General features: G+C 42.3%; 1 protein-coding gene and 1 long non-coding RNA gene across 2 annotated transcripts in view; one reads left to right on the top strand and one right to left on the bottom strand.

Moving 5' to 3' along the window:
• Window positions 1-953: 953 nt before the first annotated feature.
• Window positions 954-19,067, bottom strand: CD180 (CD180 molecule). Its single transcript, XM_007101800.3, has 3 exons — window positions 16,437-19,067; window positions 6,491-6,657; window positions 954-2,691 (listed from the first exon to the last, which is right to left on the bottom strand). The coding sequence occupies exons 1-3, from the start codon at window positions 16,524-16,526 to the stop codon at window positions 963-965; spliced, it is 1,986 nt and encodes a 661-aa protein (XP_007101862.1). The 5' UTR covers window positions 16,527-19,067; the 3' UTR covers window positions 954-962.
• LOC102993634 (uncharacterized) overlaps window positions 12,332-26,841 on the top strand; it is a 36,038-nt gene continuing 21,528 nt past the window's right edge. Inside the window, exons 1-5 of the long non-coding RNA XR_003680926.2 lie at window positions 12,332-15,412; window positions 19,058-21,416; window positions 22,123-22,238; window positions 25,341-25,469; window positions 26,315-26,448. This is a non-coding gene — a long non-coding RNA (uncharacterized lncRNA). The remainder of the gene's footprint in view (window positions 15,413-19,057; window positions 21,417-22,122; window positions 22,239-25,340; window positions 25,470-26,314; window positions 26,449-26,841) is intronic.

Raw genomic sequence — 26,841 nt, forward strand, 5'->3', positions numbered from 1 at the left:
TTTCTTCCACTAGTTTTTCACTGTAAATATGCTATCTCAGTTGCTATCACCGGTGAATAGGTTTTTGAGAGCTGGCCTGGGAACCAAACCACCATTTATCTCACGGTTCCTGTGAGAAAGAAGCTTCTAAGGACCAGACATTCAAATGAGAAGAGCATTTGGACCACAGCCCACCTGTAAGTTAGGATCTGTAACATAATAAGAGTGAGAACACCAGGTAGGTAGAAAAAGTCTCCTTGGGTCTGAAGTGAGGGTGGCCAATGTGCGAAACTCCTAAACCCTGGGGGAGGGGCATCCTGGCAGGGGTGTCTTTTTTTTTTTTTCTTGGAGCTATTAGCACTGCAGAGGCATTGTAGAATCCTTGGAGAAGTAAGGATTAAGGAGGTTAACGAAGTCAATTTGATGGCAAGATTCATTTTTCAGCCTCTTCTCTTAAATTCTTTGTTTTCTCTTTGTCATTTAAAATAAGCTTTGAGACTTTATCTCCAACTTGTTTCCCAAATGGCTACATTACTGAGAACTCAGACCCAAGCACAATGCCCGAGCTGTGGGAGAGAGAGCTGGGGAGCTGGGGTCCTTGGCACTGCCAAGCTGTGGGAGTTGACGACCTCCTTTTAGGGTCAAGGTGGGAGGTGCTTCAAAGGATGCTCATGAATGGAAGTGATGGCCTCCTAGTAGGTTACTCTCCTGGCCTTTCCCTGCCATGGGTCCTCCTCAACTTCTAGCCACCTTCCATGTGAGGAAGAGGCTCTGTGTCTCTCACAGCTGCATCTGGCCCTCTGGCCCTAGTCAGTTTACCTTCCCAGGAGGCTTATTAGTTCTGGGACTCAGAAAAGCACAGTGAATCCCTACCCGGCTCCAGGAACCCATCTGAAAGGTCTGGTCACTAACAAATAACAGTTCCTTTACTGAGGGCAATTTTGCTAAACATATTTATTTTCTATCTCTAGAAATCTTCAGCCCTAAATGTGCTGGTATTTCCACCTAAGAAGAAATTTAACTGAATAAATGAATAGAATGATGAGCAAGGATACAAAAACTACAAGAAAGAAAATGCCACTACCCGTCATCCCACAAGACAGTTTGACATCAGACAGCTTAACTCCCCTTAAAGCAGGGGGATTTGCACACACCGTCTCCTCCGAGCCCTCGAGTTTATGCAGGTTTTCTTTGTACCATGTTATGAAATGGAGGTTTGAGCAAGTGCAGTCCAGGGGATTGTGACTTAAATTAATGGTGCTCTGCTGAGACAAGGTGGGGAGGAGATGGGGTGGGATGATGCGAATGTTATTGGCGGCCAGATTGAGGTAGATCCCCTGAAGAGGGCTAAGAGCATCCATGCTGTCGCCTGTCAGGCTGTTGTGGCTTAAGTCTAAGTGGCTCATTTTCCCAAGGCCGTGGAATGCTTGCTGGTCTATGGAGAGGAGCTCACAAGAGGATAAAATCAGAATCTCCAAGCTGCTCACTGTCTGAAGTAGGTTGGTCTTTGAGATGCTCCCATCTTGAAAGTGATTCCCTTGTACATTCAGATACCGGAGATCCAGCAGGCCTTCTAGAAGGTGCCGATTGCTGGTATCAAGGAGGCAGCGAGAGAGATTCAGAACCCGCAGGAGATGGAGGTTTTGGAAAGGACTTTGTGAAGCCTTGACACGCAGGTGGGTAAATGCCAAATCCAGGAGTTCTAGCCGAGGACATTCTTTGAACGCCTGATCCTCGAGACCAAGGGGCTCATTGTAGCTCAGGTTTAAGTATTGCAAGTGGGACAGGTTTTTGAGTTGCAGATTGCAACAGTCAGAAGCCTCAATATCACTGTGACTTAAATCAAGTTTGTGAAGATTTTCTAGTTTTTCCAAACACCTGGCACCGAGGTCAAGTTTCTTCATGTTGCCTTTGACATAGAGGTCTGTAAGGGATGGGAAACTGGCAGCATTGATTTGACACAATTGGTCCAAACTATTTGCATTGAGAACTAATTTCTTGAGAGAGTTCATACCCTCAATCCCAGAGGGTAATCCTTTCAAGTGAGTTGCCGTCAGATCCAACTCCTGGAGTCGAGTGAAGCACCGAAATGTAGAAGGTGAGAAGCCATCGAAGTGGTGCTTTTGTAGGTTGATGCTCTCAACAGCCATGTCACAAAGTCCCTCAAATGTGGCTGAAGTGAGGTCTTGGTCATCAGTGTCCTCAAATGTCCCCAGCCAAAGAGACTGAATAGTAGAGTTCTGTAGACCTTTCAATATAACAGATAAGTTGAGAGACCCTCCAAATTTCAAACTTTGAAAGATTTTTGAATTGAAAGCCCCAGGCTCAATGCCTTTAATGTCATTGCCATTGAAGTTAAGGCTTAGGTTCGTGGCCTGTTCCAGAGCGTTTATGTCTTTACTAGAGATGTAGTGTATAGCATTATTCTGAAAATCCAGGACTTTCAGATTCCGTGTTGGGAAGTTTTCTGGGAGATTAATAGAGGAAATATGGTTGCTTTCAAGATGCAAACTTTCCAAGTTTTCCAGGTTGTGCACTGGGATAAACTCAAGATTGGATATTCCTGTTTGGGTTAAGAAAAGATGCTTCAGCAACTTGGGCCCGGTAAGTGATGTTTCTGCCATGAATATCAGGGGATTTCCAGTTAACACAATGGTGTTCAGTTGATGATGGTTTTGAAAAGTATCTTCATGTACCCAGTTAATCTGGCACCTTAAAAAGATAATAGTATTTAATAAGAATTAATTAGGGAAAAGAAAAAAATTCTGTCACAGTGACCTATAGTAACAAAGCCATCTTTTGTGCATAGTAAAAACAGTGTACATTATTATTCAGAGTAAAACATAATAAACTTTCTTCAGTACCCACAGATGGCCTGTTGAGTTAATAACTAGCCTCAGATCTGAACACTCTGATTTAGAATTTTTTTCCAGATATTTTAGATTGAACTCTCAGAGGTTTGTGTTTGGAACACTTTAGTGGTTTGATTGTAGGCAAAATCAAACTATTATTTACTATTATAAGTGATACAAAATATGTCTTATATACTGCATAATATATAACATATGCTATGTAAAGTATGAATCTGTCCCATCCTGAGCAAGTCACAACTTTCTTCAACCTCAGTTTTTTCTTCTCTAAATTATAGCAACAATGATTACTTTGTAGAATGGTTGTGATTCAAATGGTGTATATGAAAATGCCCCATAGAAATATGGAACACTAGAGGTTCAGAGAAACCCATCCTGATATTACACCTAAAAATACTGGATTATATACACACACACACACACACACACACACACACACATACACACACACACACACACACACACACACACACAGAGCTCCCCTGAAGGTCAGTAAGGGAATTACTTAGAAATGGACTGTCAAAGGGAAGCTTGAATCTATAGAACCAAGGGATTTCTGGAGCTAGTTTTGTCATATCTGCCAATATTTGCCAATCCCTAGTGGCCTAGAGCCTGGGTGTTAATGAGCCACATGGACCAGTGTTAGGAGACAAACTTGGGGACAGGATAGGAGGTCTTATCAAAACTGCAAACTACCAAGACCCTCAAAGGATCCTTTCAATGGGTGACCTTAAAAAAGAAAACTCACAGAGGGAGACCTTTAGGATATGCTTTTGTCTTGGCCTTGGCTCTGGGTAGAACAACAACAACAAGAACAACAAGAAAAGTCTCCTCTGAGATCTTTTAACCAGAAGCTTCCACCTATGAGAACTGTAGCCTGAATTTATGCTACCTCTGTGGACTTCCCCAAAGAAACCCAAGTGGAAAATTTAGCTTAAAGCAGTTCCAGGTTGGTAGTGACTTCAGGTAACTAGCAGAAGTAAAGAGAAACCTTTTCTGGAGTCATGTACTTACTTAATTTTTTATAAGAAGAATTTTCAAATTTACATAAAAGTAAAGAGAATAGTACGAAGAACTTCCATATATCTTTCACACAAATGCAACAATTCTCACAATTTTGCAATATATGCTTCTTTGCTTCATCTATACCTACTTCTCTCTCCTAAATTATTTTATGTCAAATCCTAGGTGCCCATACATATTTCAGTATGCATCTCCAAAAAAATAGGCTTATTTTCTATAGCCATGATGCCATTGTCACACATGAAAATGTTAATAATTCATTGGTATTATCTAGTTCCAGGAAAACATTTTAACAAAGATTTACACAAAGTTCCACATGATAAATGAGCTCAAAATAAAATTCACTAAACACATAAGGAAAACACATTAGCTTAAGTCAGCCAAAAAAACAAGTTCTACAGAATCAGATTAAAAAAGGTAGCAGATGCGAGAGTTATCAGATATATCTGATAATGTGTATGTATATCATACATATGTATATATGATATATAAAGAATATATTATATAGCTGATATGTATTGAATATTATCAGAACATGTAATAAATATGCTTTTGTCAAACATATGTTTGATATGTTTAAAGGTAACACCAAGAACCAAAAGTATGATGAAGGAAAAAATATTAAACTGATCTCATATATTTGTAAAATGAAAAATCAGTGAAACTTATTGAAATGGGAGAAGTTAATCATTGAAATTATAAGCCAATGGATAGTTTATGCAGGAGATTAAACACAGCTGAAGAGGATATTAATGGACTAGGAGTAAATATGAGAAAATTACCTAGAATGTAGTCCAAAAAATGAAGAGTTGGAAAACAAGAAAGAGAGACTAAGATATATAAAGGACAGATAAGAGGATGCAATATACGTCTCATCAGAGATCCAAAGGAAATACAGGAGTGAATGGGGGCAAACCGGAGTTCAAATGTGGCTAGAATATTTTAGAACTGATGAAAGATGCCCATCTCAGATTCAAGGAGCCTGACGATCTACACAGTGCATAACTGTGATATTACAGAATTCCAAGGACAAAGAGAAGCTATTGGAAATGTCCAGAGAAGAAAAGACAGATTGCCAACATGCGAACAACGACTAGACAGATAGATGACCTCCCAACAGCAACAGTGGGAGACTGGAATGATAGCCTCAAAGGGCCGAGAAAAAAACAACTGTCCACCTAGAATCATACGCCAGAAAATGCTGTCTTTCAAGAATCAGAGTGAAATAAAGATATCTTCAGAAAAACAAAAACTGAGAGAGTTGACTGCTAACAGACACTAAAGAAATGTCTAAGGAGGTGCTTTAGGAGAAAGGAAAATGATTCCAGAGAGGAAGGTCTGAAAAGCAAGACAGAAGAATGAGAAAAGGGGATAGAAAGCAAGTTGGTAAAGCGAAGGAAACCACGACTGTGTTAAGTAATAAAAACAGTGCCTCATTTGTAGCCAGATAACAGGTGGGGAGGGGAGCAGAGGAGAAGGATTTTAGAAAGTATGAGGTCCTATTTTTATCACTTTTTCAAAATAGCAGTAGAGGAAACTAAAAGTCCTTCAGCTACAAAAGCTATCCTGGCCCAACACTTCTTAAAAATGTGGTCAAACTCATCTCATCTGAAAATGAGAAATGATAAAGGAGAGGGAAAGTAAATTTCTTTGTGTCAAAACTAGGAAGGTAACAGAAAGATCTGAAAGGGCAAGGCTTTCTCTCAATTGTATCTAACGGAGTCTTGGCTGGGAGGTAGCCTAGGGTTATTTGGGGGACTCTGGACTGGGAGTCAGGAAAGCAGAACCCCAGTTTCCTTCCCTTGTGACCTTAAGCAAGCTCATAAAATCTCCTTGAACCTCTGTTTTCCCATCTAACACGAGTGGGATGGCAGTATGTACCATACCTACCTCCCAGTGGTGGTTATGCAGATGTGAACGTACAGTTCTATGTATGTGAATACTCTCCTGCTCTGTAGAAGCTTAAGTTGAAGGACCAAAGTAGAAGAAGTAGAGCTGCTGCAAGGGGTGCAGACCTCATCCACATACGGAACCCTTCCCCCCATTACACACACACACACACACACACACACACACACACACACCAGCTGCATTTCCCTCTCACTCTCTTCCCTTATTTTCTTATGATACTTCTGCCTGCTGGTTCACAAGCACTGGTTCAGCATTTACAATCCTAATTTTGCCTCTGAAACCAAATAATGGAACTCTTTTTTACCAAGTTTCAGGAAAAAATTAGTAGATGGCGTGTATTTCTCCTCTAATTTTTTTCTTAAAATGTCACACCCATTAATAGTCAATTATGCTAAAATATAGTATGATGTGGCATCTGATTTAGTAGAAGATTTATTTTCAGTTTTGTTATTGATATTCCTTAGAACTTCATAAGCAGCACTGCTGACACAATCTAGTTTGAGAACAAGCCACTTTCCTCTCCATTGATTGGTGCTTATTTAAATTATATTTTACCTGTATAAAAATATTTCGTGGGAAAGGGTAAACATGCAGAATAAGCATGTTTTCCCTGTGCCTCAAAAGAAGGTCATGGAAACAATTTGAATGCACGTTGTGTTTTGACCTAAGTAAAACATCAAGCACACGCAAAGAACTCAGATACATACCTGGTCAAATCCAAAAAGATAAGATTTATGAGCCTGCTGAAGGTTATATTTTGAATTGTAGGCAAGAAGTTAAAGCCGAATTCCAAAAATTCTGTTGTATTTGGTAGAGTGTCAGGAATTTCTCTGAGACCTAAATTTTCACAGTTATATGTCTTGTTGGCTTCTTTCTGATGAGAGAAACTATAAATTAATATCAGACAGTATATGGTATATGGTTGACTATCTAGCAAACTTACATGTTTTATCCTTTGAGCAGCAGTCTTACTTCTAGGAATCTTCACCAAATATAATACTTGGAAAAACACAAAATGACTTATGCATAACATTATTCATTTTAGTATTTTTTACAATAGCAAAAGATTGGCAATAATCAGATTATCCATCCATATAGGACCACTTGAACAAAATATGTTATATTCACTGAATGGAACCCTGTGTAGCTGAAAAAAGGATAAGCACGATCTCCATAAACTGATAATGGAGTGATATACAGGTTTATTTTAAGGTGAAAAAAGCCAGGTGCAGAACGTCTATTAGTATATATTGTATATGGTATATGGTATACAGTATGCTACCTTTTGTGTAAGGAAGGTATGTGTGTATTTTCTTACATTTACAAGAAGAAACCATGGGGAAAAACCGCAAACGGGTTATATTTAAGGGAAAGGAAGGAACCAGATGGAGGAGCGGGGATGAAAACAAGCCTTCTCTGAACGCAATTTTATAGTTTTGATTTTGGATGCATGGAAATGTTTTCTTTCACTTTGAAACAAACAAATCAACTCTAGATTAGCTTCGACAAAAGAATACGATCAGATATGACATACTTTGTGATGTGATGCAGTATGAAGTACACAGCACCACCTATGAAGTATTGCCAAAAAAAGTTTAACCTTAAATCCAATCAAGACTTTAGGCCTAACTTTCAGTCTATAAGTGATTTGGGGGATTTCAGGTAAACAGCACCACAAGGTAGCAGTCAGCCAAAGGCAGAAGGTGGAACATTCCATAGCATGACTGACTTCGTTTATCAAAATGTGAATGATGTTTGGCGGAAGTGGAGAGCAAGGGGGTAAGATGAGAGAGGAGGCTGCTCTTATAAAAAGAGACAGATACAAAAGCTACTTCAGAGACATAACCAACAGATAATAGAATAGCCCTTCTTTTCTAAATTTTTTATTGAAGTATAGTTGACTTACAATGTCATGTTAGTTTCTGGTGTACATCAAAGTGATTCAGTTATACATATATGTATGTGTGTATATATATTTTATATATATTCTTTTTCATATTCTTTTCCATTAATCGGCAGGCGGACGCGCAACCACTGCGCCACCAGGGAAGCCCTCCATTATGTTTTATCACAGGGTATTGAATGTAGTTCCCTGTGCTATACAATAGGACCTTGTTGTTTATCTGTTTTATATATAATAGTTTGTATCTGCTAATCTCAAACTCCCACTCTAATCCTCCCTCACCGCCACTCCCTTGGCAACCACAAGTCTATTCTCTATGTGTGTGAGTCTGTTTCTGTTTTGTAAATAAGTTCATTTGTGTTGTATTCTAGATTCCACGTATAAGTGAAATCAATGGTATTCGTCTTCCTCTTTATGACCTACTCAGTATGGTAATCTCTAGGGTCCATCCATGTTGCTGCAAATGGAATTATTTCATTCTTTTTTATGGCTGAGTAGTATTCCATAGTATATATATATGTACTACATCTTCTTTATCCATTGATCTGTTGATGGACATTTATGTTGCTTCCATGTCTTGGCTATTGGAAATAGTGCTGCAATGAATATTGGAGTGCAGGTGTCTTTTCGAATTATAGTTTTGTCTGTATATATGCCTAGGAGTGGGATTTCTGGATCATATGACATAGAGTAGCCCTTCTTTAGATGCTGATTCAAATAAAGCATTTGGGAAAAGACATTTTATCAGGGAACTTTGAATGAGGACAGGGTATTAGAGAATACTAAGAAACTGTGAATTTTGTTAATGATAATGACCTTGCCGTTATGTAGGAGAAATGTTCTTATTTTGAGTTGCATTTTGAGGGATTTAGAGGCAAAATGACATGAGGCTTGGCATTTGCTTTAAAATACTTTGGCGAGAAAGGAAGGAGTGAATAGCGGAAATTAGTAGGCAAAACGTTGATGGTTGTTGAATGTGGAGTGATGCACGCAAGGTTCCCTGTAACTCAGTGCTTTTGTACATATTTAGAAATTTTCTTAATACAATCTTTTTAAAAAAGAACTAGCAGCATGGCACAGATCTTAGATCATAGGTCTTGTAATCTTGAAGAATGACTGAGTTTTAAATCTGTGGAACTGTAGGCTGCTGATACCAGACCTAACATTTGGGCACAGCCCTGCTCATAAATTCAGAGGACTTCCTCATTCTGTGTCCTCAGGAGAGTCAAGTGTTCTGACGTCTGTTGTTTACTGCTTGCTAGAAGTGCAAACTCAAGTTATAGATCTTGGACTAACTAGGTAAAAATGGGAAGGGGTTAGTTAGAAGCTTATAGAATTGTGGGCTCATAATTTATCTGGATGATGCCTTAGGATAAAGGATAGCGGGGCAGGTAGGAAGGTCTGTTGGGGTATATTTTACATGGGGAGGCTCCAGGGAAAGAAAGAAATGATCTCCAGGAAAAGTACACTTGGGGATACAACGAAGAAAGACATCCCAGAACCATAGGCCATCTCTCAGCTCATCTCAGGCTCCATGTGATTTCATCCAACCTTCCAGGCCCTGCTTTCTCTGTGCCACACAGTGGTCTTACTAGACGCCCCACTGAGACTGCCCTGGACTGGGAAAGACCTGCCCCATGAAAGTCTAAATCAGCAGCTGTCCTCATCCTGAGTTGCAAACAGGTCTGCTTAGTTAGAAACAGAAGATGGCACACATCCGCCTTTGCTCTGAAGTGTGACATTTTAGAAGTGTTGCCAATTTAACTGCTTTTTCCTTTATTCACTCCAACTTCTGCTTAGTTGGGCACTTTTTTGTAGGTACAGTAAGCATGCTCATTTACAGGAAATCACTGGTTTTCTTCTATATTGTGACAATATTAAGAAAGTCACTGATGAAATTGCCATATTTATATTTTCTTGTAATCCATAATTGTTTCATAGACCCAAAGCCCTTCAGGCACTGCCACAAATCTACATAATGCCCTTGAAATGCACACTTTGCATTTAAAACATATTTGATTGACTGGTGGGGGAAAACACATGCTGCTAGACCCCTCTTTGGTCCCCCTGAACATGGAAGACCTAGAGAGAAGATGTATGTGCAGCTGCTAAGGTCTGGATTAGCTTTGAGGAGACATTTTTCTTTTCTGGTCTCCACTGGCATAGCTGATGTCATATATACGTGGAGAAAGGGGGCCTTTTCTCAATTCATCTCACTCTCTTCTGGCCCTTTAGCAAAAGGCTCGACGTTGGCAATTCCCTCCTTTTCCAGAATATAATGTGCCCGTGACAACTAAATTGTATGCTTTGCTAAGCACTTCACTGCTTTAATGTGATTCCCAAAGTTGGAATGGAGCACTAGCTCTCCTGAGCCAGTGGCCTGAGGGAGTGCCTAGCAAATGGAAAGGAATAGCTCAGTTTCAACCCAGTGAAAACCCAAGAACCAGTGCATAACACTTCCCAGGAGTACTGAGAAGTCCACCACCACAAGCCTGGGTCGTAACACTCAATAATCTCTAGTTACATAAACTGCAATGAACTATCTGCCCTTGATTCCTAAAGAAAGATGCAAATGACAAGAACCGCAGCTCATAAGAAAATTTGAAAACCAAACACATTTCAGAGACTGTTCTGGGCTCTTCTGCCACGGCTTTCACAGCCACACTCCCGTACAATCACTGCATCTCATTTCCATGTCTCTTTTGTCTCCTGTAATCTAAAATGATTCTTCAGCCTTTCCTGGTCTCTCCTGGCATTGATTAATTTTTTTAAGAATCCAGGCTCATAGTTTGCAGAATGTTACTTCTTTGAGGTTTGTACGTGTCCTTATGATTTGATTCAGGTTATACATTTTTCATAGAACTACATCAGTGAGATTGTATCTTATTCACTGTCAGTTTTCACAGCAACACTTTCTAGGGGTGAGTTCTGATAGCATAGCACAGGATTCCCAAGCAGCAGGATGATAATACAACGGAGCAGGAAAGGACAGGGTGTAAAAGAGGATTGCTGGGTCCTGACTGTGTAGCCACTGCCATTTTGCCCAGAGCTGGGCCAGCTGTGAGGACCACGGGTTCAGTTGCTTTTCTAGGCAGACACCCACCACCGCTTTTGCAGCTTCTGTGGTTTCTCTGAGCCCCACATGACCACGTCTTACAGACCCAGACTTCATCGCTCGACCTCAGTCTAGGGTCAGTTTCCAAAGTCACTTTCTCATTGTCCTGCTTTAGCCATTCCATCGCAGACAGGACCCTTCTGGATGTGAACTTAGGCAGCCAACAGGGCTGAGACAAAGCCAGCCTGGTATTCAGGACAACTGCCCCATGCCCGTCCCTAATCCATATCATGGGCATTTGCACTGGGACCTGTGCCGGTCACTTCATCTCCAGCTCCGCCTCAGAGCTGTGCCTTTACACAGAGCAGGACTCCCAAGTGCTACATCTGTGTCTGCAATCCCTTTTCCCTCCAGGTATTCATCTGCATTTTTTTCAGTCAGGATCTTATTTTGCTTCTTTCTGCTGCATCTCTAACCCCCTGCCATTCCACAATATTTTCTCTCCTCACGAGTGCTGAGATCATTTTCTGATTTCAAATTCTCTGAGTTTCACACAAGTGCTGATCCCCACTTGTTGGGATGTCTCCTCTGCACTCGGTACCCGCAGCAGCCAGCTCCGCCAGGCACGAGGAGTCTGGGACACTGAACCCCAACCCTCCCTCGGTGATCACTCCTCTATCCAGAGATAGCAATCTGACTGAGCCAAATCACAGAGTAATAATTACTCTCCGAAAATAAAACAAAACACTCCCAAGAGGTCACAGCCCTAAAACTTTGTTGTCAGTCTAACTCCTCCAGGCAAAGGGCACTCCAATTATTAGTGGTTCTTTTTCTGTGTGTCTTGAGGCAGACTGCCCAGGTTCAAATCCCAGCTCTAAAATACCAAGCTGTGTTCTCCGAGCCTCCTTTTTTTGCGCAGCTGTAGATCAAGGATAATAACCCCTGTTGGCAGACCAACTCTGAGGATTAATGAGGTAACGTATGGCACTCTCACAAGAAAAGTTAGCATTTCCCTGGATCATCAAAACATCATTGTCATCCTCTAGAGCTATTGGGAAGCCCTTGTATCCATGAACTTAGAGTTCTCTTAAAACAGAGCTCTACTTAAAGACTCTCCCCATACCTAGACCCAAAAGACTGTCTCCTACCGTGGTTTTAAGGGGACAGAATAGTCAAGATGAGCCCATTTGAAATGAGGAGGCATGCCGACACTCACAAGCAATTATTCAAGAGCACATCTAAAATGTTTCCTGAGTCCAAATCACAGAACACTGACTTCCAGCTACTCTTTGCATATTGGTCAGCCTCCAAAAACCTGGTCGTAGATCTAATTTTGTTACTTATGATACACACACACCTACATGAATACACACACAGAGCATTTAATCATGGAAGGTTCTATGTGGAGTATTTATGAGTGTTCGTTATAATATTTTTAGAATATTTTAGAATTTGTCAAGGTTTGACACTTTTTTCAAACAAAAAGTTTTATTAAAAAATTCATCCTGGGCTTCCCTGGTGGCGCAGTGGTTGCGCGTCCGCCTGCCGATGCAGGGGAACCGGGTTCGCGCCCCGGTCTGGGAAGATCCCACATGCCGCGGAGCAGCTGGGCCCGTGAGCCATGGCCGCTGAGCCTGTGCGTCCGGAGCCTGTGCTCCGCAACGGGAGAGGCCACGGCAGAGGGAGGCCCGCAAACCACAAAAAAAAAAAAAAAAAAAAAAAAAATTCATCCTGACTCCTACCTCACATCATAGGCAAAAAGCAATTCCAGATGGACTGTAAATTTACATGTGAAACTTAGAAATAAATACCAAATGATAAAACTTCCAGAAGAAAACATAGGATAATATCTTCATGGCTTTGAGTTGGCAAAATTTTCTTTTTTTTTTTAAGTTATTTATCTATCTATCTATCTATCTATCTATCATCTATCTATCTATTTATTTAGGCTGCACTGGGTCTCCGCTGCTGCGTGTGGGCCTCTCACTGCTGTGGCCTCTCCCGTTGTGGAGCACGGGCTCCAGGCGGGCGGGCCCCATCAGTTGCTGCGCGTGGGCTCAGTAGTTATGGCTCGTGGGCTCTAGAGTGCAGGCTCAGTAGCTGCGGCACGAGGGCCCAGCCGCTCCGCGGCATGTGGGACCCTCCCGGACCAGGGATCGAACCCGCGTCCCCTGCATTGGCAGGCGGACCCCCAACCACTGCGCCACCAGGGAAGTCCCGGCAAAAATTTCTTAAACAGAACAGATATGCACGGAAAATAAATAAAGGAACAATGATAAATCAAGCAATATTAAAATTAAAGGTTTCTGTTCATCAAAAAATGTCAAGAGAGTGAAAAGGCAAGCCACAGAGTGGGAGAATATATTTGTAACGTGATAAAGAACCTGTATCCAGAATACATTAAGAACCACTACAAAAACAAAAAACAAAAAACAAAATACAGACAACGTAAGAGAAAATGGGCCAAAGACTTGAAATAGGCACGTACACACACACACACACGCACACAAACACACACAAGGATACATAAATATACTCAATTTAATTATTTATCAGGAAAATAAAAAATCCCAGTGAAATATCCCTATCCATCAGAAGAGCTAATGTTCTTAAACAAACAATAGCAAATGTTAGTGAGGCTGTAGGGAAATCAGAACTCATATCCATTGCTGGTGAGAATAAATGGGTACCAACCCATTGAAAAACTGTCAATATTTACTGAAATTAAACATATGTGTACCCTATGACCAAATACATCTACTCCCTGTTATACACCTAATAAATATTTGTTTACTAAAGACCTAGGTAAGACTATCCAAAGCAGCAACATTCATAATAGGCAAAAAATTGAAAACAATACAAATGTCCACTAACAGTAGAATATATAAATAAATAGTTTCACTAATAAAACAGAATACTATTCATTGATTAATGGAGCACATGATGGCTGCATACAACATCATATATAAATATCACGTGTTTGATATTGAGTGGAAGCAGCCAGACACAGAAGAGTACACACTGTATGGTCTCATGTACACAAAATTCAAAAAGAGGCAAAGTCAATTTTTGGTGATATGAGTGAGAGTACTGGATGGTCTTGGGGGCTAGTGACTGGGAGGAGACATGAGAGGGCTTCTGAGGTGCTGAGCAAGTTCTGTTTCTTGATCTGTGTGCTGCTCACATGGATGTGTTCACTTGGTGAGAACTCACTGAGCTCTACACTTAGGATTGGTGAGCTTTTCTGTATGTATATTTTACTTCAATAAAAAATTTACTGAACTCAAAACCAAACCAAACCCTTGTTTTCAGGATAGGGCCTGTCAAATTCATGGTGGTCACATGAACATATATACAGTATGTGTTAATTTTGCTGCAACTGAAGAGAAAGAATGAATGAGGAAAGGAAAACAAGAGGAAGGAGTGGGCAAGCTGGAGTGAATTTCACCTGAAAAACGGCCAAACCGTTAACTCAAAAGCTTCCTCTCCTACCACTTCTACTTTATCTCACTTTTCTGAAGCCTAGATGGTCCTTACCTTCAGGAACAAGTCATATCTCCCAGTTCCCTCCCCAATATTGACATAGAGGTGAGGGCTCTATAAATAGCCTTAGAATCCTGCTATCATGAACTCAAACATGATAGAAGAGGTAAAGGAAAATATAGACCCAGTATTAATTGAATAGGTCTCAAGGCATTTAAAATCAGAGTCCTTTCAGAGGGAGGGCTGCAGGGAGGATGTGATATTGGAAGGTTTCAGTCTCACCCGACTTCTCCAAAAAGGAAATCTCTCACTGTAGCATAGGCCAGGCCTGGAGGTCCTGGGATGCTCAGTATCACTTCTGCCACCTGAATGGCATGGAAGTCCTCTGAATAGGCAGCAAAAGGACTAGCTCTTCCTGCCTCTTTCTCCTTCCCTCTGCTAAAGCAGGTACCATTTGCAAAAAGCAACTGGTGACTCTAGGGCCTGGTGTCTTCAATAGGAATCTAGACTGGTCCAATATTTTCAGGGATTTCCAAAATCTCCCAGCAGTGAGGGCCCTTGTGGGCTTCAGAAGGCTGCACAGACTTTGCTGCAATGTGGGGATTTAAAAAGTGAACTGGTAGACTTAAGAGTAGGATGTTTAACATGGACTGCTTCCCAATGAGCTGGAATTTAATGGTAATATTATCCCATCTGAGGATGTTGCTAGAAGGTGGATGGCATACCCTACCTGATTACTGAGGAGATGGTGTCTCCACTCCTACCCTCTTACATGTTACCTACAGGCCTCTGTGCAGTTGATTTTTCAACCTGAATGATGAGGATACAGCCTTCTGGAGCTGATAAAAGCCTTTTACTTGCCCTCTTCTGTTGTGGGCTGAATTGTGTCTCCCCCAAATTCATATGCTGAAGTCTTAACGTTGGTACCTCAGAATGAGACTTTATTTGGAGATAGAGTCTTCAAAGAGGTAACTAAGTTAAAGTGAGGTCATTAGGGTAGGCCCTAATCCAATATGACTGGTGTCTTTATAAGAACAATAAATTTGGACACAGATGCATACCAAGGGGAAATGATGTGAAGACATAGGGAGAAGAAAGCCATCAACTAGCCAAGGAGAGAGGCCTCAGAAGAAGCCAACCTTGCCAACACCTTGATCTTGGACTTCCAGACTCCAGAATTGTACAAAAGTAAGTTTCTGTTGTTGGAGTCACCTGGTCTGTGGTACTTTGTTATAGCAGACTGAGATATTTCCCCTGGGCATTGTACGTCCTTTTGGTCTGAGCGTGCATCCTGATTCCATCCCAATACCAGACTAACAAGGTTCTGTTGCTTTCTGCTTCTAGGCCTTATTGCAGTCCTAGCTTTGATTCGTGCTCTAGTCTGGTGGGTCCTTGCCCCGCTCTCCTTATTCTCCTAACCCTGGCTCCTAAGCACTGCCTTTCTCCATCCTGCTACTCCTGCCTCTTTTCATCATTCAGCCCCAACCTAGGAAAGCAGCCCACTCAGCCACCAAGACTGATGGTTCTTCCTGTTTACAGCACTTGTCCGACAGGCCACATGGTGCTGGATACCTGCTGGGATCAGAGGTAATGGGAGGAGGATGGAAAGAGAATGAGCCCTTCTCCTTTCTCTCTCTTGCCACCCTCCCCAAGAACTTCCCACAGGTTGATAAATACTGTTATGGTCCAAAACAGAAGGTGCAACTTGGCTCTATGCGCAGATGTTTCTCCTGAGGGTTAGTGAAACAGATGGAGGGCTGTCCAACTCGAGGAGAAAGCCAGACTCATTCGGAGTGATCTTTATATGCTCTAAAGCCTGGCACAGGTGGTCTTTACTAGTCTCCGTCCTGAATGCCAGGAAACTGAAGAACTCTTTGGGGAAGTGGCCATGTGCTGGGAGGTTGGACAGACGCTCCTCCATGCTAGGGAGCAGGTTTGGAGGTCTGCTCTTTGCACTGGGACCCTGTTGACATCTTATGTCCCAACTGGGATTATTTGGGGGAAATTGTTTGCAGAGGAAAACAACTCTCACTTCTTCCTACTATGAACCTGTGAGATCATCTCCCCGGCTGAGCTCTTTGGTTCCTTTTTCACTGTAAAGAAAAACTCCTACACACCTCGTTGCCCTTTTAAGGCTCAGATAGGACTGCAAGCTGAATCTCAACATTTCCAGGTGGTTTAATCTGGACAAAGACAGATAGTTTGGACTCACCTCAGTGCACATTGGATTTGAGGAGGTGATGACTTTACAGCTGGCAGAAATCAGCACCGCCAACAGGAAGCAGCCGACACGGAGAGCCATCACAGGACCGAGGCGACCCAGCTTGGTAGGGTTAGCTAATGCCTGGAGCTGAGAAATCGAATCAAGCTATGATGGCCTCGATAATCTGGCAGCCAGAGAGTGCTCAGAAGGGTAATCTGAGAACAAGAAATGCTGTAGACTGCTCAGCATTTGTTGGCTCTTTGCTGCAAAAAAGGGGAAGTCCCTTCTGCATCGTACCCATTCTTGCCAAAAATAGCTGAGCACCCAGCCTCAGAACGGCCCAGTGCATTTCCTGGCCAACATGAATCAGTCGTGCAGTTCCTTTTCGCTGGTCACATGGACTCTCAGGGTGATGGTTCCTAGTGACCCTAGGCGAGCTTCAGCGGTTTGGCCAGCTCCAACAGCTTGGTCCCTTTCCATCGAAGAGGCTGTGGGAGCAGGAATCTGTCCTCACGGAGGAGGCCACCTTGTTAGCTGGCCTAGGTGAGTGACCAGGAGAGGTGCTGGGGCATACTGGTAGGGCAGAGCACTCTGTGGGGGGCATAGGGCACATGTGCTGGAGCTGGGAATAGGGCAAGATGGAGCAGGGTCATCCCAGAAAGGGAGTGGAGCTGCTGCCTTGGCCACCTTCACAGTACCCACTTCTGGTCTTGGTACAGGAGGAGGAAAAATCCATCCCTTGACCCCGTGATTCAGGCCTGCTAAAGCGGCTGGAGTGGAATCCCCTCTTGTTCCCTCCCAAGGTGACCCAGGGAAGTAGAGACCACTGCCATATACAGGGCAGTCTGACTAAGAGAGAGAAGAGTTAAGGGTGCCAACCTTGGCTCTATTTTTTTCTTAGAAATACCTTCGAAACAGGATTGCAACTACCCTCATTATGATGCAAGATATGGTAGTGACTAAAGAAAGTTAAAGTTCATGTATTCCTCACTGGGCTGAATTTGGCTGCCTCAGACATTGTCTGTTCTCCAGTCCTTTGACATATACGAGATATTTGGTATTACTGTCCTCCCATTCCATTTCCAAGAGCCAGTTCTTAGCATCAGACTTCACAATACCTTGAGAGAATAATACTACTACCACTACTGTGTTACAACCACTAATATGGTAATTACAGTGGCTACCATTTATTGAGCACATATTATGTGTCTAAGTAGGTTTTCTTTTGTTTTATAGATATCTCCTTATCATATACTCTATCAAAGAGGTGATATTATTTCCCCCATTTTATATATAGATGTAGAAACTGATGCTTAGAGGAATCAATGACCTCTCCAAGACCACACAAATAGAAGGTGGTAGATTAGGGCTTCAGATCCAGACAGTCTCACTGCAGAGACTGTGCTATTACTCCCGATAGTTTAAGGAAGAATTTTGCCTCCTGAAAAAGCTGAAGAGTGTACGGTGTGAAGAAAGTTCTTCATCTGGAGATTTCAGAGCAGATGCGAAAAAGCAGGGGGGTGGTTAGAGAAACTCTGTAGTTGGCACTGTGCTAGGGCTACTACAAATAATTAGACTTTTCTGGTCACCCTTAAAATGCCATCCTCATCAACAAAACACCTTCAAAGATGCTTTTGGCGAAATGCCGTCCAAGCAAACCCAGACTGATGACAACCACCTTGCTTTGAAGAAGACACACATCACAGTGTCATGGAAGAGTTCTTGGACTGAAAAGAGATCTACTTTGAAGCCTCAGACCCATCATTTACCAACAGAGCAAACCTGGGCAAGTCATTTGACTTTTCTGAGTCTATTTCCCATCTGAATAATAAAACAAGAATTCCAATTCCTGTTTTGCCAACATCACAGGGTAATTATGAGGATCCAATGGGATCATTTCTGTGAAAATACTTTCTTAACCTCAAAGTCCTACATAAATGTGAAGAATATGAGGCAAAGACGCCTCTGAGTAACCAATTCCAACGTCATGTAAATATCACTCTCAGGAAATTGTCTCCTGCCCCAGAGACATTCAAAAGGCATATTACTTTCCCTCTTAAAGACAGGTTTGATGGCTCAGTTAAGGCCATAAGATTTTGTCATTTTTCTGAGGACACACTATCTGCATATGATTTGCATATGTTTGCATAATGGATTCAAAAGACTCACTGCAAGTGTATAAGAGTAAAAGAAAATAAATGAATATGAGTGACCTTCTGCCACAGCATTCAAATCAAATATTCAGGGCATAATACCCTGAAATATGAAATAGATTAAAATTTAAACTATGGCAAACAGATGGGAAGATAAGTTGTCGAGTTTGGAGGCAAGAATGAAACCCTTATTTGATCCCAGGTTGTAAAGAATCACATACTCTTAAAGGTCACCCCATCCAAATGATTTTCATGCCTGAATTTTCTCCTCCACTCCTCTTACCCCACCCATTTTCGTGGACAAAACATACACACTACATTATCTTCCAGTCTTTCCTGAACTGCCTCAGGTGACAGAAAGCTTACTATCTCCCAATGAATTATTTTGGCAAATTTTGACCGTTTAAAAGGTTTTATATTATGCTGAACTGCTAAAGTCTTTCTCTAACTTCCCCACAATTGTCCTTGTTTCCTCAGGCCAGCAGGACAAGTTCAAGACCTTTTACTACTTGACAGTCCTTAAGGTATTTGAAAATGGTTATTATGTACCTGAACTATCCCCTTTCTAGGTTAAAAATCTCTAGTTTCTTCAGCTGTGTCACACGTTCATGCAGTATAGTCCCAAACAGTCTCTTTATCTGAATATTTTCCAAATCTCCCAAGAAAGGCGCCGAGTTGAATTCTGTTCCTAGCTTTGCCATTAACTAGTTGTGTGTGGCTGCGAAATTTCCTCATCTGCAAAATGATGGAGTTGAACTATTTATAAGGCACTTCTTCATCTAAAAATCCCATTATTCTATTTCAAAGCAATGATTTCCATTTTCCTTATCTGACAGTCATTGGCTTCCGCCAATAAAATAGAGTTACACTGGCTCTTTGTTGACAATCGCTCTTTCTTTACTAATGGAGGTGGTCTTACTCCTTCCACAAATATAAAAGATAGAGAGGTTTGGCTGGAGCTATGGGCATCATATCATGACTGCTGCAATCTTAATTCATTCGCAGTGCCATTTAGGGATGAACTGCTGTTACCTGTTACAAGGACTAGGTCTTGCAGAGATACAGAGAGGGAAAGGAGAAGATGAGAAAAGGCACCGGTAACTCATTTATTTCTACAGACTGGTACCCATGTCAGTGGGGAAACAACAGCTCTGTGGACCCCGGAAGTTTTCATAAAGCTCAAGGACCCTTATATCACATATTTACATACAAACCCCAAACCATTCTTTGTTGCTGTTGTACTCTGTCCTGTTCTGCACCAGGTTTCCATGCAAGTTCATCCCTAGGGTCAGCTGTCACCCATGGGTGACTCCATAGAACCCCCCCAATTTCATGTCTGGGAGACCTGTGAACTCACTTTTCTGTGTTTCAAGGAGATTATAGTCTGGGGAGCGATGTGAGGTCCTTGGATACCTTGTCTGGCTCTTTATGCCTTTTCTTAGCAATGACCCAACGGCTAGTTTGTTTTCTTCCAAGGGTGTGCAAACCAAAATATGCTTTTGTGATCCAACTTTAGCAAAGAACTAGATGTTTAATATCTGTTCTAGCTTATGGGCACCAGTTGGTATTAAACTGTCCTTTTTTTTTTTTCTTCTTGTACATTTAGTTTTTGTTCTGCTTTTTGGGTCACGCCTGCTTTCCCCACTGTCTCCAGACGGTTAAATCTACTTGCATGTAAAATGCTGCTTTAACTTGAATATTCAAATGCATTTTACGGTCAGTTTTACTCTTTATCGTTATATTTCTTCACATTTGTTTATTTATTTTACCAAATTATTATGACACAAGGTTCAGAGCCATAAAGGCCAGAAGTTGTCCCCACTTTTATCTGAGGGTGTGCTACCTTGTGGGCACACGTAAACAGAGCCCTCAAGCCTGCTTACCGTGCTGTTCACCTGCTGCCTTGCAGTTGATGGCTCTTGTGAGGTCCCCAGGCTAGACAGAGCAAGCGATGCTAACGGGCCTCTTCCACCTGGAGAGGGGACATGGTTCTTCTCACGTCATGCTTGAGTTCAAGCTCAGTTGTGTTGACGGCTTCAAGATGCCAGCCTTGATCCTGCTGCTTCAGAACCGGCTCTTTCTCTGCTCTGTAATTGATGGCACTGCTGCCACCACCACCATCAAAGCAGACGCAGTGTCTTCCCATGGCATCACCAGCTCCTCTCCATCACAAAAAATACTACGGCCCTTTTCACATCTCAGAGCCCAAGCCTTCTTGTACCCAGGGAAACAGGGGGTTCTTCCTTGCATTTTCTGCCCCAGGATTTACCCTCTTCCCAAGATGATCGATACTGGAAATATCCACTCCCTGGGGCCCATGTGATAACAATTTAAAATCTCTCTGATTTGGGACATTTCCCCAAAACTAGGTTTCACTATTCCGTGGTCATCCAGGTACACATAAATGGTTCTGGAAATATGCGTAACAGAATATTTGGGGCTTCCCTGGTGGCGCAGTGGTTAAGAATCCGCCTGCCAGTGCAGGAGACACTGGTTTGAGCCCTGGTCTGGGAAGATCCCACATGCCATGGAGCAACTAAGCCTGTGCGCCACAACTACTGAGCCTGCGCTCTAGAGCTCGCGAGCCACAACTGCTGAGCCCGAGTGCCACAACTACTGAAGCCCGTGCGCCTAGAGCCCGTGCTCCGCAATGAGAGAAGCCACTGCAGTGAGAAGCCCGCGCACCGCAACGAAGAGTAGCCCCCGCTCGCCGCAACTAGAGAAAGCCCGTGCGCAGCAACGAAGACCCAACGCAGCCAAAAATAAATAAATAAATAAATTTATTTTTTAAAAAAAAGGAATATTTGTCCAGCTTTAACTTCTAATTAACCATACGGTAAGTGCCATCTACTAACTTCTCTTTCACCTGGTGTATTTTATAAAGGCAGAAATTTTAAAAGCATCCTTAGGGCTTTTCTCTCAAGCTTTAAGTTAATGATATTCACAGGCGGTGAGATATGGGGGCACAGGACTGAGAACTGAGATTCTCAGATAAACTCTCCACTCTGAAATAAAGGGGTCCTAATAGTGGTCCATTAACATCAACAATTTTAAAGCTAAAAATAAGCTTTAAAATAACCTAATCCAACCCTGCCATCTTTTTTCCTTTAAGAACGTAAACGAATAACGTTGAGTCTAACATCCTAAGAGTTGAGATTATTCACATTATTATTGAGCCATTGACTTTTAGGCCTTCTGGAACATTTTCCACATCCTGTCTCTTGTCGGGCTCCTTCCTGTGAGCATAGCATTAGATTAAGTTCCCACAGCCCTGTAGAGTGAAGCCTAGGAAGAAAGGAGTTTCTAAAGTAGCAGAGGTAGGCAGCAATTTCTGTGAATATCACCATGGCCTCCTTTCTTCATCCTGGTGATGCTCTGCATGTCCCATGGGCATGACCAGAAGTGTTTGTTGGGGGTGGGTTGGTGGTGGTCAGAGGGGAGCATGTTCATTCCTCTGCTCCATTTGCAGCATTGACTTCCTTGTATGAGTAGGATCTGTAGCAGATAGGAGTTCAACAGCCTTTATGGGTTTCCATCCTCAGACACAGCTACCGATGTGATCTTGGACAAGTCATTACCCTCTTAGAGTCTCAACTTCAGTAAAAGAGAAATGCCGTCTCTGCCTTGCTTACCTCTCAAGAGTGCTTGTGGAAGAAAGGTAACCCATAAAGGACTATAAAGAATTATTTATGATTTCTGGTATAAAGCATGTGCAAGTGACCAGGCTGGTCCCTTGCCCTCATGCAGTTTTGTGTTTTTTTTTTTTTTCAATCTCTGTCTTTTTATTTTTTTTATTATTTTTTATTTTATGTTATTTTTTTTTAACATCTTTATTGGAGTATAACTGTTTTACAATAGTGTGTTAGTTTCTCCTTTACAACAAAGTGAATCAGTTATACATATACATATGTTCCCATATCTCTTCCCTCTTGTGCCTCCCTCCCTCCCACCCTCCCTATCCCACCCCTCTCATGGTCACAAAGCACAGAGGTGATCTCCCTGTGCTATGCGGCAGCTTCCCACTAGCTATCTAATTTACATTTGGTAGTGCATATATGTCCCTGCCACTCTCTCACTTCGTCACAGCTTACCCTTCCCCCTCCCCATGTCCTCAAGTCCATGCTCTAGTAGGTCTCTCACTTCGTCACAGCTTACCCTTCCCCCTCCCCATGTCCTCAAGTCCATGCTCTAGTAGGTCTCTCACTTCGTCACAGCTTACCCTTCCCCCTCCCCATGTCCTCAAGTCCATGCTCTAGTAGGTCTCTCACTTCGTCACAGCTTACCCTTCCCCCTCCCCATGTCCTCAAGTCCATGCTCTAGTAGGTCTGTGTTTTATTCCCGTCCTACCACTAATCATACAGAGTGAAGTAAGTCAGAAGGAGAAAAACAAATACCGTATGCTAACACATATATATATGGAATCTAAGAAAAAAAAATGTCATGAAGAGATTAGTGGCAGGTTTGTGTTTTTAAGGAGCACCTCTTCAGAAGGCAAAGTAAAGCCAGGAACAAAAATGAACAAGACTTCAGTCATCCCAAGTATCTGTGGGGTATTGATTCCAGGGCCCCAATGGATACCAACATCCACAGATGCTCAAGTCTCATATAAAATGGCATAGTGTTTGCAAAGACTCTACACACATCCTCCCCTATACTTTAAATCATCTCTAAATTACTTATAATACCTAAAACAATGTAAATACTGTGTAAATAACTGCTAGTTTGTGACAAATTCAAGTTTTGCTTTTTGGAACTTTCTAGAAATTTTTTTCCCAACTACTTTCTATCCATGGCTGGTTGAATCCGTCGATGCAGAACCTGTGGATACAGAGGGCCAAATGTACTAATAAAATGTATGCAGGGAACCCTTACCATGTGCCTGGTTCTCTTATAAGCACTTGATGTGCATGATCTCATAAATCTTCAGAACAGCTTGTTGAAGTGATTCCTTTTGTTATCCCAGATTTATAGGTGAGTAAACTGAGGCCAGAGTGGCTTAGGAATATGCACAAGGTCACAGGTCAGAAAGTGGAGGAGCCAGGGCTCCTAACTGGATCTCTGATCCAGTCACGATCTTGCCCCTCAGCACTGCCTCTCCAGAAATTCCCTTGCTTGTAGCAGAAAGAATCCCAAAGTCCCAGACATGTGGCAGGAAATTTGCCTGGCTCTATGTCCCAGGCACTCAGGTTCTCAATTGGGCCCTCTCAGTCTGCCATCTTCAGATGACTCTTCCTGGCACTATTTGACAACCACATTTTCATAGAATGGAGAGGGAATTTGGAAGAGATGTCAGCCTTAGCAATTTAATCAGCTGAGCCGAAAGCAATCAAGATGCCATCTGGACAGACTCTGACTTCCTGCCCAGAAGATATAGACATCTGGACTTAGTAAATGCCAAGGACATGCTGACTTGGTCCCCAGGCCCCTGGTCCACTCCTCATTTCATGCAGATGTGTTTTCTTAATTGTGCAGAATTCATGGCTGTGAGCTGCCGCTGGGGCCCCTGAGTGCTTCCCTGCTCAGAACCGGTGACCACTGTGAGCCGTGGTGTCTTTCCAGTACTAAGGAGATGGATTGACTGCAAAGGCCCCGGTAAATAGTCCCCTTTAATGATGGAGCAGGAGGTGGCTGTCCGAGGCCCAATTTATCGTTGTCATCAGAGCCCATCACGACTGCTGATTGTTAAGTAGGGATGAGAGGAAATATTTGTACATACGAAGAAGATAATTAAGGTGGCTCACTGGGTTTGCATACCCAATCTGTGCTTAGTGCTGCTGCTTCCTCCTGTGACGGAGGGTCTCTCAAGTCACAGGAGTTCTTGAACCATCCCTGGGTGGAGGACACAGGGGTTTGGGGAAGAGCTGAGGAATTAGAAGAAAAAGGTTAAGATTCTGGACAGAGGACCTTTATAATGTGGCAACATCAGAACACGTTTTCTAAACACATTTCTAGAGGTGGCTTGAATTTCACACACCAGCTTCTATCTGTTTTAAAGCAGAGAAGGTCCCTCCAATAAGCCACAGAATTTTGCACAGCTGGAACCAAACTCTTCTCCCTCTACCTCCCCCTGACAGAGGTGCTATTTGCCCCAGGTAAACTCCTGAAGTACCAATGCCCGTAAATGGCAGGAATAAAACCTACTCCTAATATTTCTCTTTTAGCTCCTGCATAGTTGGAACATATTGAAGGTTCTGGGGTTTGGAGATTTGCTAGTCTGGGGCAATTGACATTTGAGAGTTTTTAATTTACTAATCGTGAAAAAATTGTGTCTATAAGTGTTTACCGAGTTACTATTGTTTCTGACTTAAAAACCAAACCAAACCAACCCCAGTGGTAGGAATATATCTGTTCAGATGGAGATAGTTGGAGAGCTGGTCCATACCTTATAATCTCCCTGGCCTCTGTGCTCAGGAAAAGGCCTCTTCTTTCTTTTCCTTGGCTTTGTTTTGTTATAGGCTGCGTTTCTTTCCTTGCCTATCTCCCATTTCACTTCTATTGCATTTCCTTTCTGAAAATCTTTTTCTTGTCAGGTCTCACTGTTTTGTTAGCATTTGGTTCTTGCTTCAATTGCGTCTCTCTCTAACATTTCTTCCTTCTGATTTTCATATTTCATTTTTGAACCTCACCTTTAGCAGTGGCTGTTCATCATCCTACCCACCCCCCGTTGTCCCTTACTTGTCAAAACTTGTTTTCTGTAGGATCGTCGTGTTTCTTGGTCTCTGGAGGGCCCAGGCAGCATGCATTTGTTCTTTCCTCTTAGAACTTTGTTTTGTGGGTGCCAGTTATTCCAAGACCTTGTGGGGTTGCCCAGGTGCCTATCGGGTCAGCAGCCGGGATGGTTGGAGATCTTAGCTCTTGAGCCTGGTCGATGGGATGTGCCTGGTTGAAGGTAAGTCATGGAGTGGGAAGCCCTAAACACCTGGGGTGTGTCATAGCCCACAGCCCTGACATTGACCAACCCGGTAGGCAGTTCACCTCTGAGGTGGTACCAATCTAGTTTTGGTCTTTTTTTTTTTTTTTTCATATGAGATGCAAATACGTGGAGTCTTTGGGGGAAGACAACAGGAAGCCAAGCACTGGGGCATCTTGGGATTTTCAACAAGAGAGAGAAAAATGCATTTTGTATTGTGAATAAACATATATTGTGATAAGACTCTCCGTAAATTAACATCAAGTTAAGAGAAAAAGTCTCTACATGGAGAGTCAATCAGCAGTGGCTAAGTATGGGAAAATTATAAGATTGTAGCTTCAATTCTAGCAGAGTCTTCCTCTTTGGAACACAGTCTGTTCCTGTTGTAGTCTGTTATTAATAAACAAACCAAAACAAAGAAGAAAGAAGAAATTCTAAAACTTTCTACTTTCTAAATAGAGTTGAATTTGCTTTAAACAAATCAAGCATAAAAATTTAAAATTGCAGGACTGATAAAATACAAGCATTTATTTTATCAAAGAACTCAGTTTATTTGTGACTACACTGTATCGTAGAATTCCTGTAACCAAATCTCGTGCAGTTTTTATGACCAGATTTTTCAAAATTTAACTACATACCTATCTGCTGTGAAAAATGAGGCTGACTTGTAGCTTTTAAACACACGCACAGTCACTATTCAAGAGCCAATTAGAAACTAAACAAATGACAAAAAACTTTGCTTTGTATGAGTTAATAAGGTCATAACCAAGGTTGAAATTGAGCTATCCCAAGCTGTGTTTGTTTGTTTTTTTTTTTTTTTTCAGAAAAAAAAAAAATGTATAGCCTTGGTGGGGCAATGCAGTTTTGGAGTATCTGGAGAGGCTGCCGGCTGTGATGCCGAACTTTGTGCTCATATGGGGAATGAGAGAACCACCACCACAATCAAGACCTAGGACAGGTTGTAAAGCACCTGCTGACACTGGGGTCTCAGGCTTTGTTTTTCTGTAGGGAAGGGAGTGGGAAGCTGGATACCTGGAGGGTTAGATGGCTTCCCTGGCAGGAGGTGGCCCATTTCCAGTCCAGAATTCTACCAGGAAAAGAACCTGACCATGGTTCACCATTCCAGAATAGATGTACCTTTTGTTGTGTTGTCACTTTTTCTTTATACTTTCATCTGAAAAATTGGGATTGGAAGTTGATTATGTTTTTGTTTTTGTTTTTGTTTTTTTTGCGGTACGCGGGCCTCTCACTGCTGTGGCCTCTCCCGTTGCGGAGCACAGGCTCCGGACGCGCAGGCTCAGCGGCCATGGCTCACGGGCCCAGCCGCTCCGCGGCATGCGGGATCCTCCAG

The sequence above is a fragment of the Physeter macrocephalus genome, chromosome 8 (genome assembly GCF_002837175.3).
Source record: "Physeter macrocephalus isolate SW-GA chromosome 8, ASM283717v5, whole genome shotgun sequence".
Lineage (NCBI taxonomy): Eukaryota > Metazoa > Chordata > Mammalia > Artiodactyla > Physeteridae > Physeter > Physeter macrocephalus.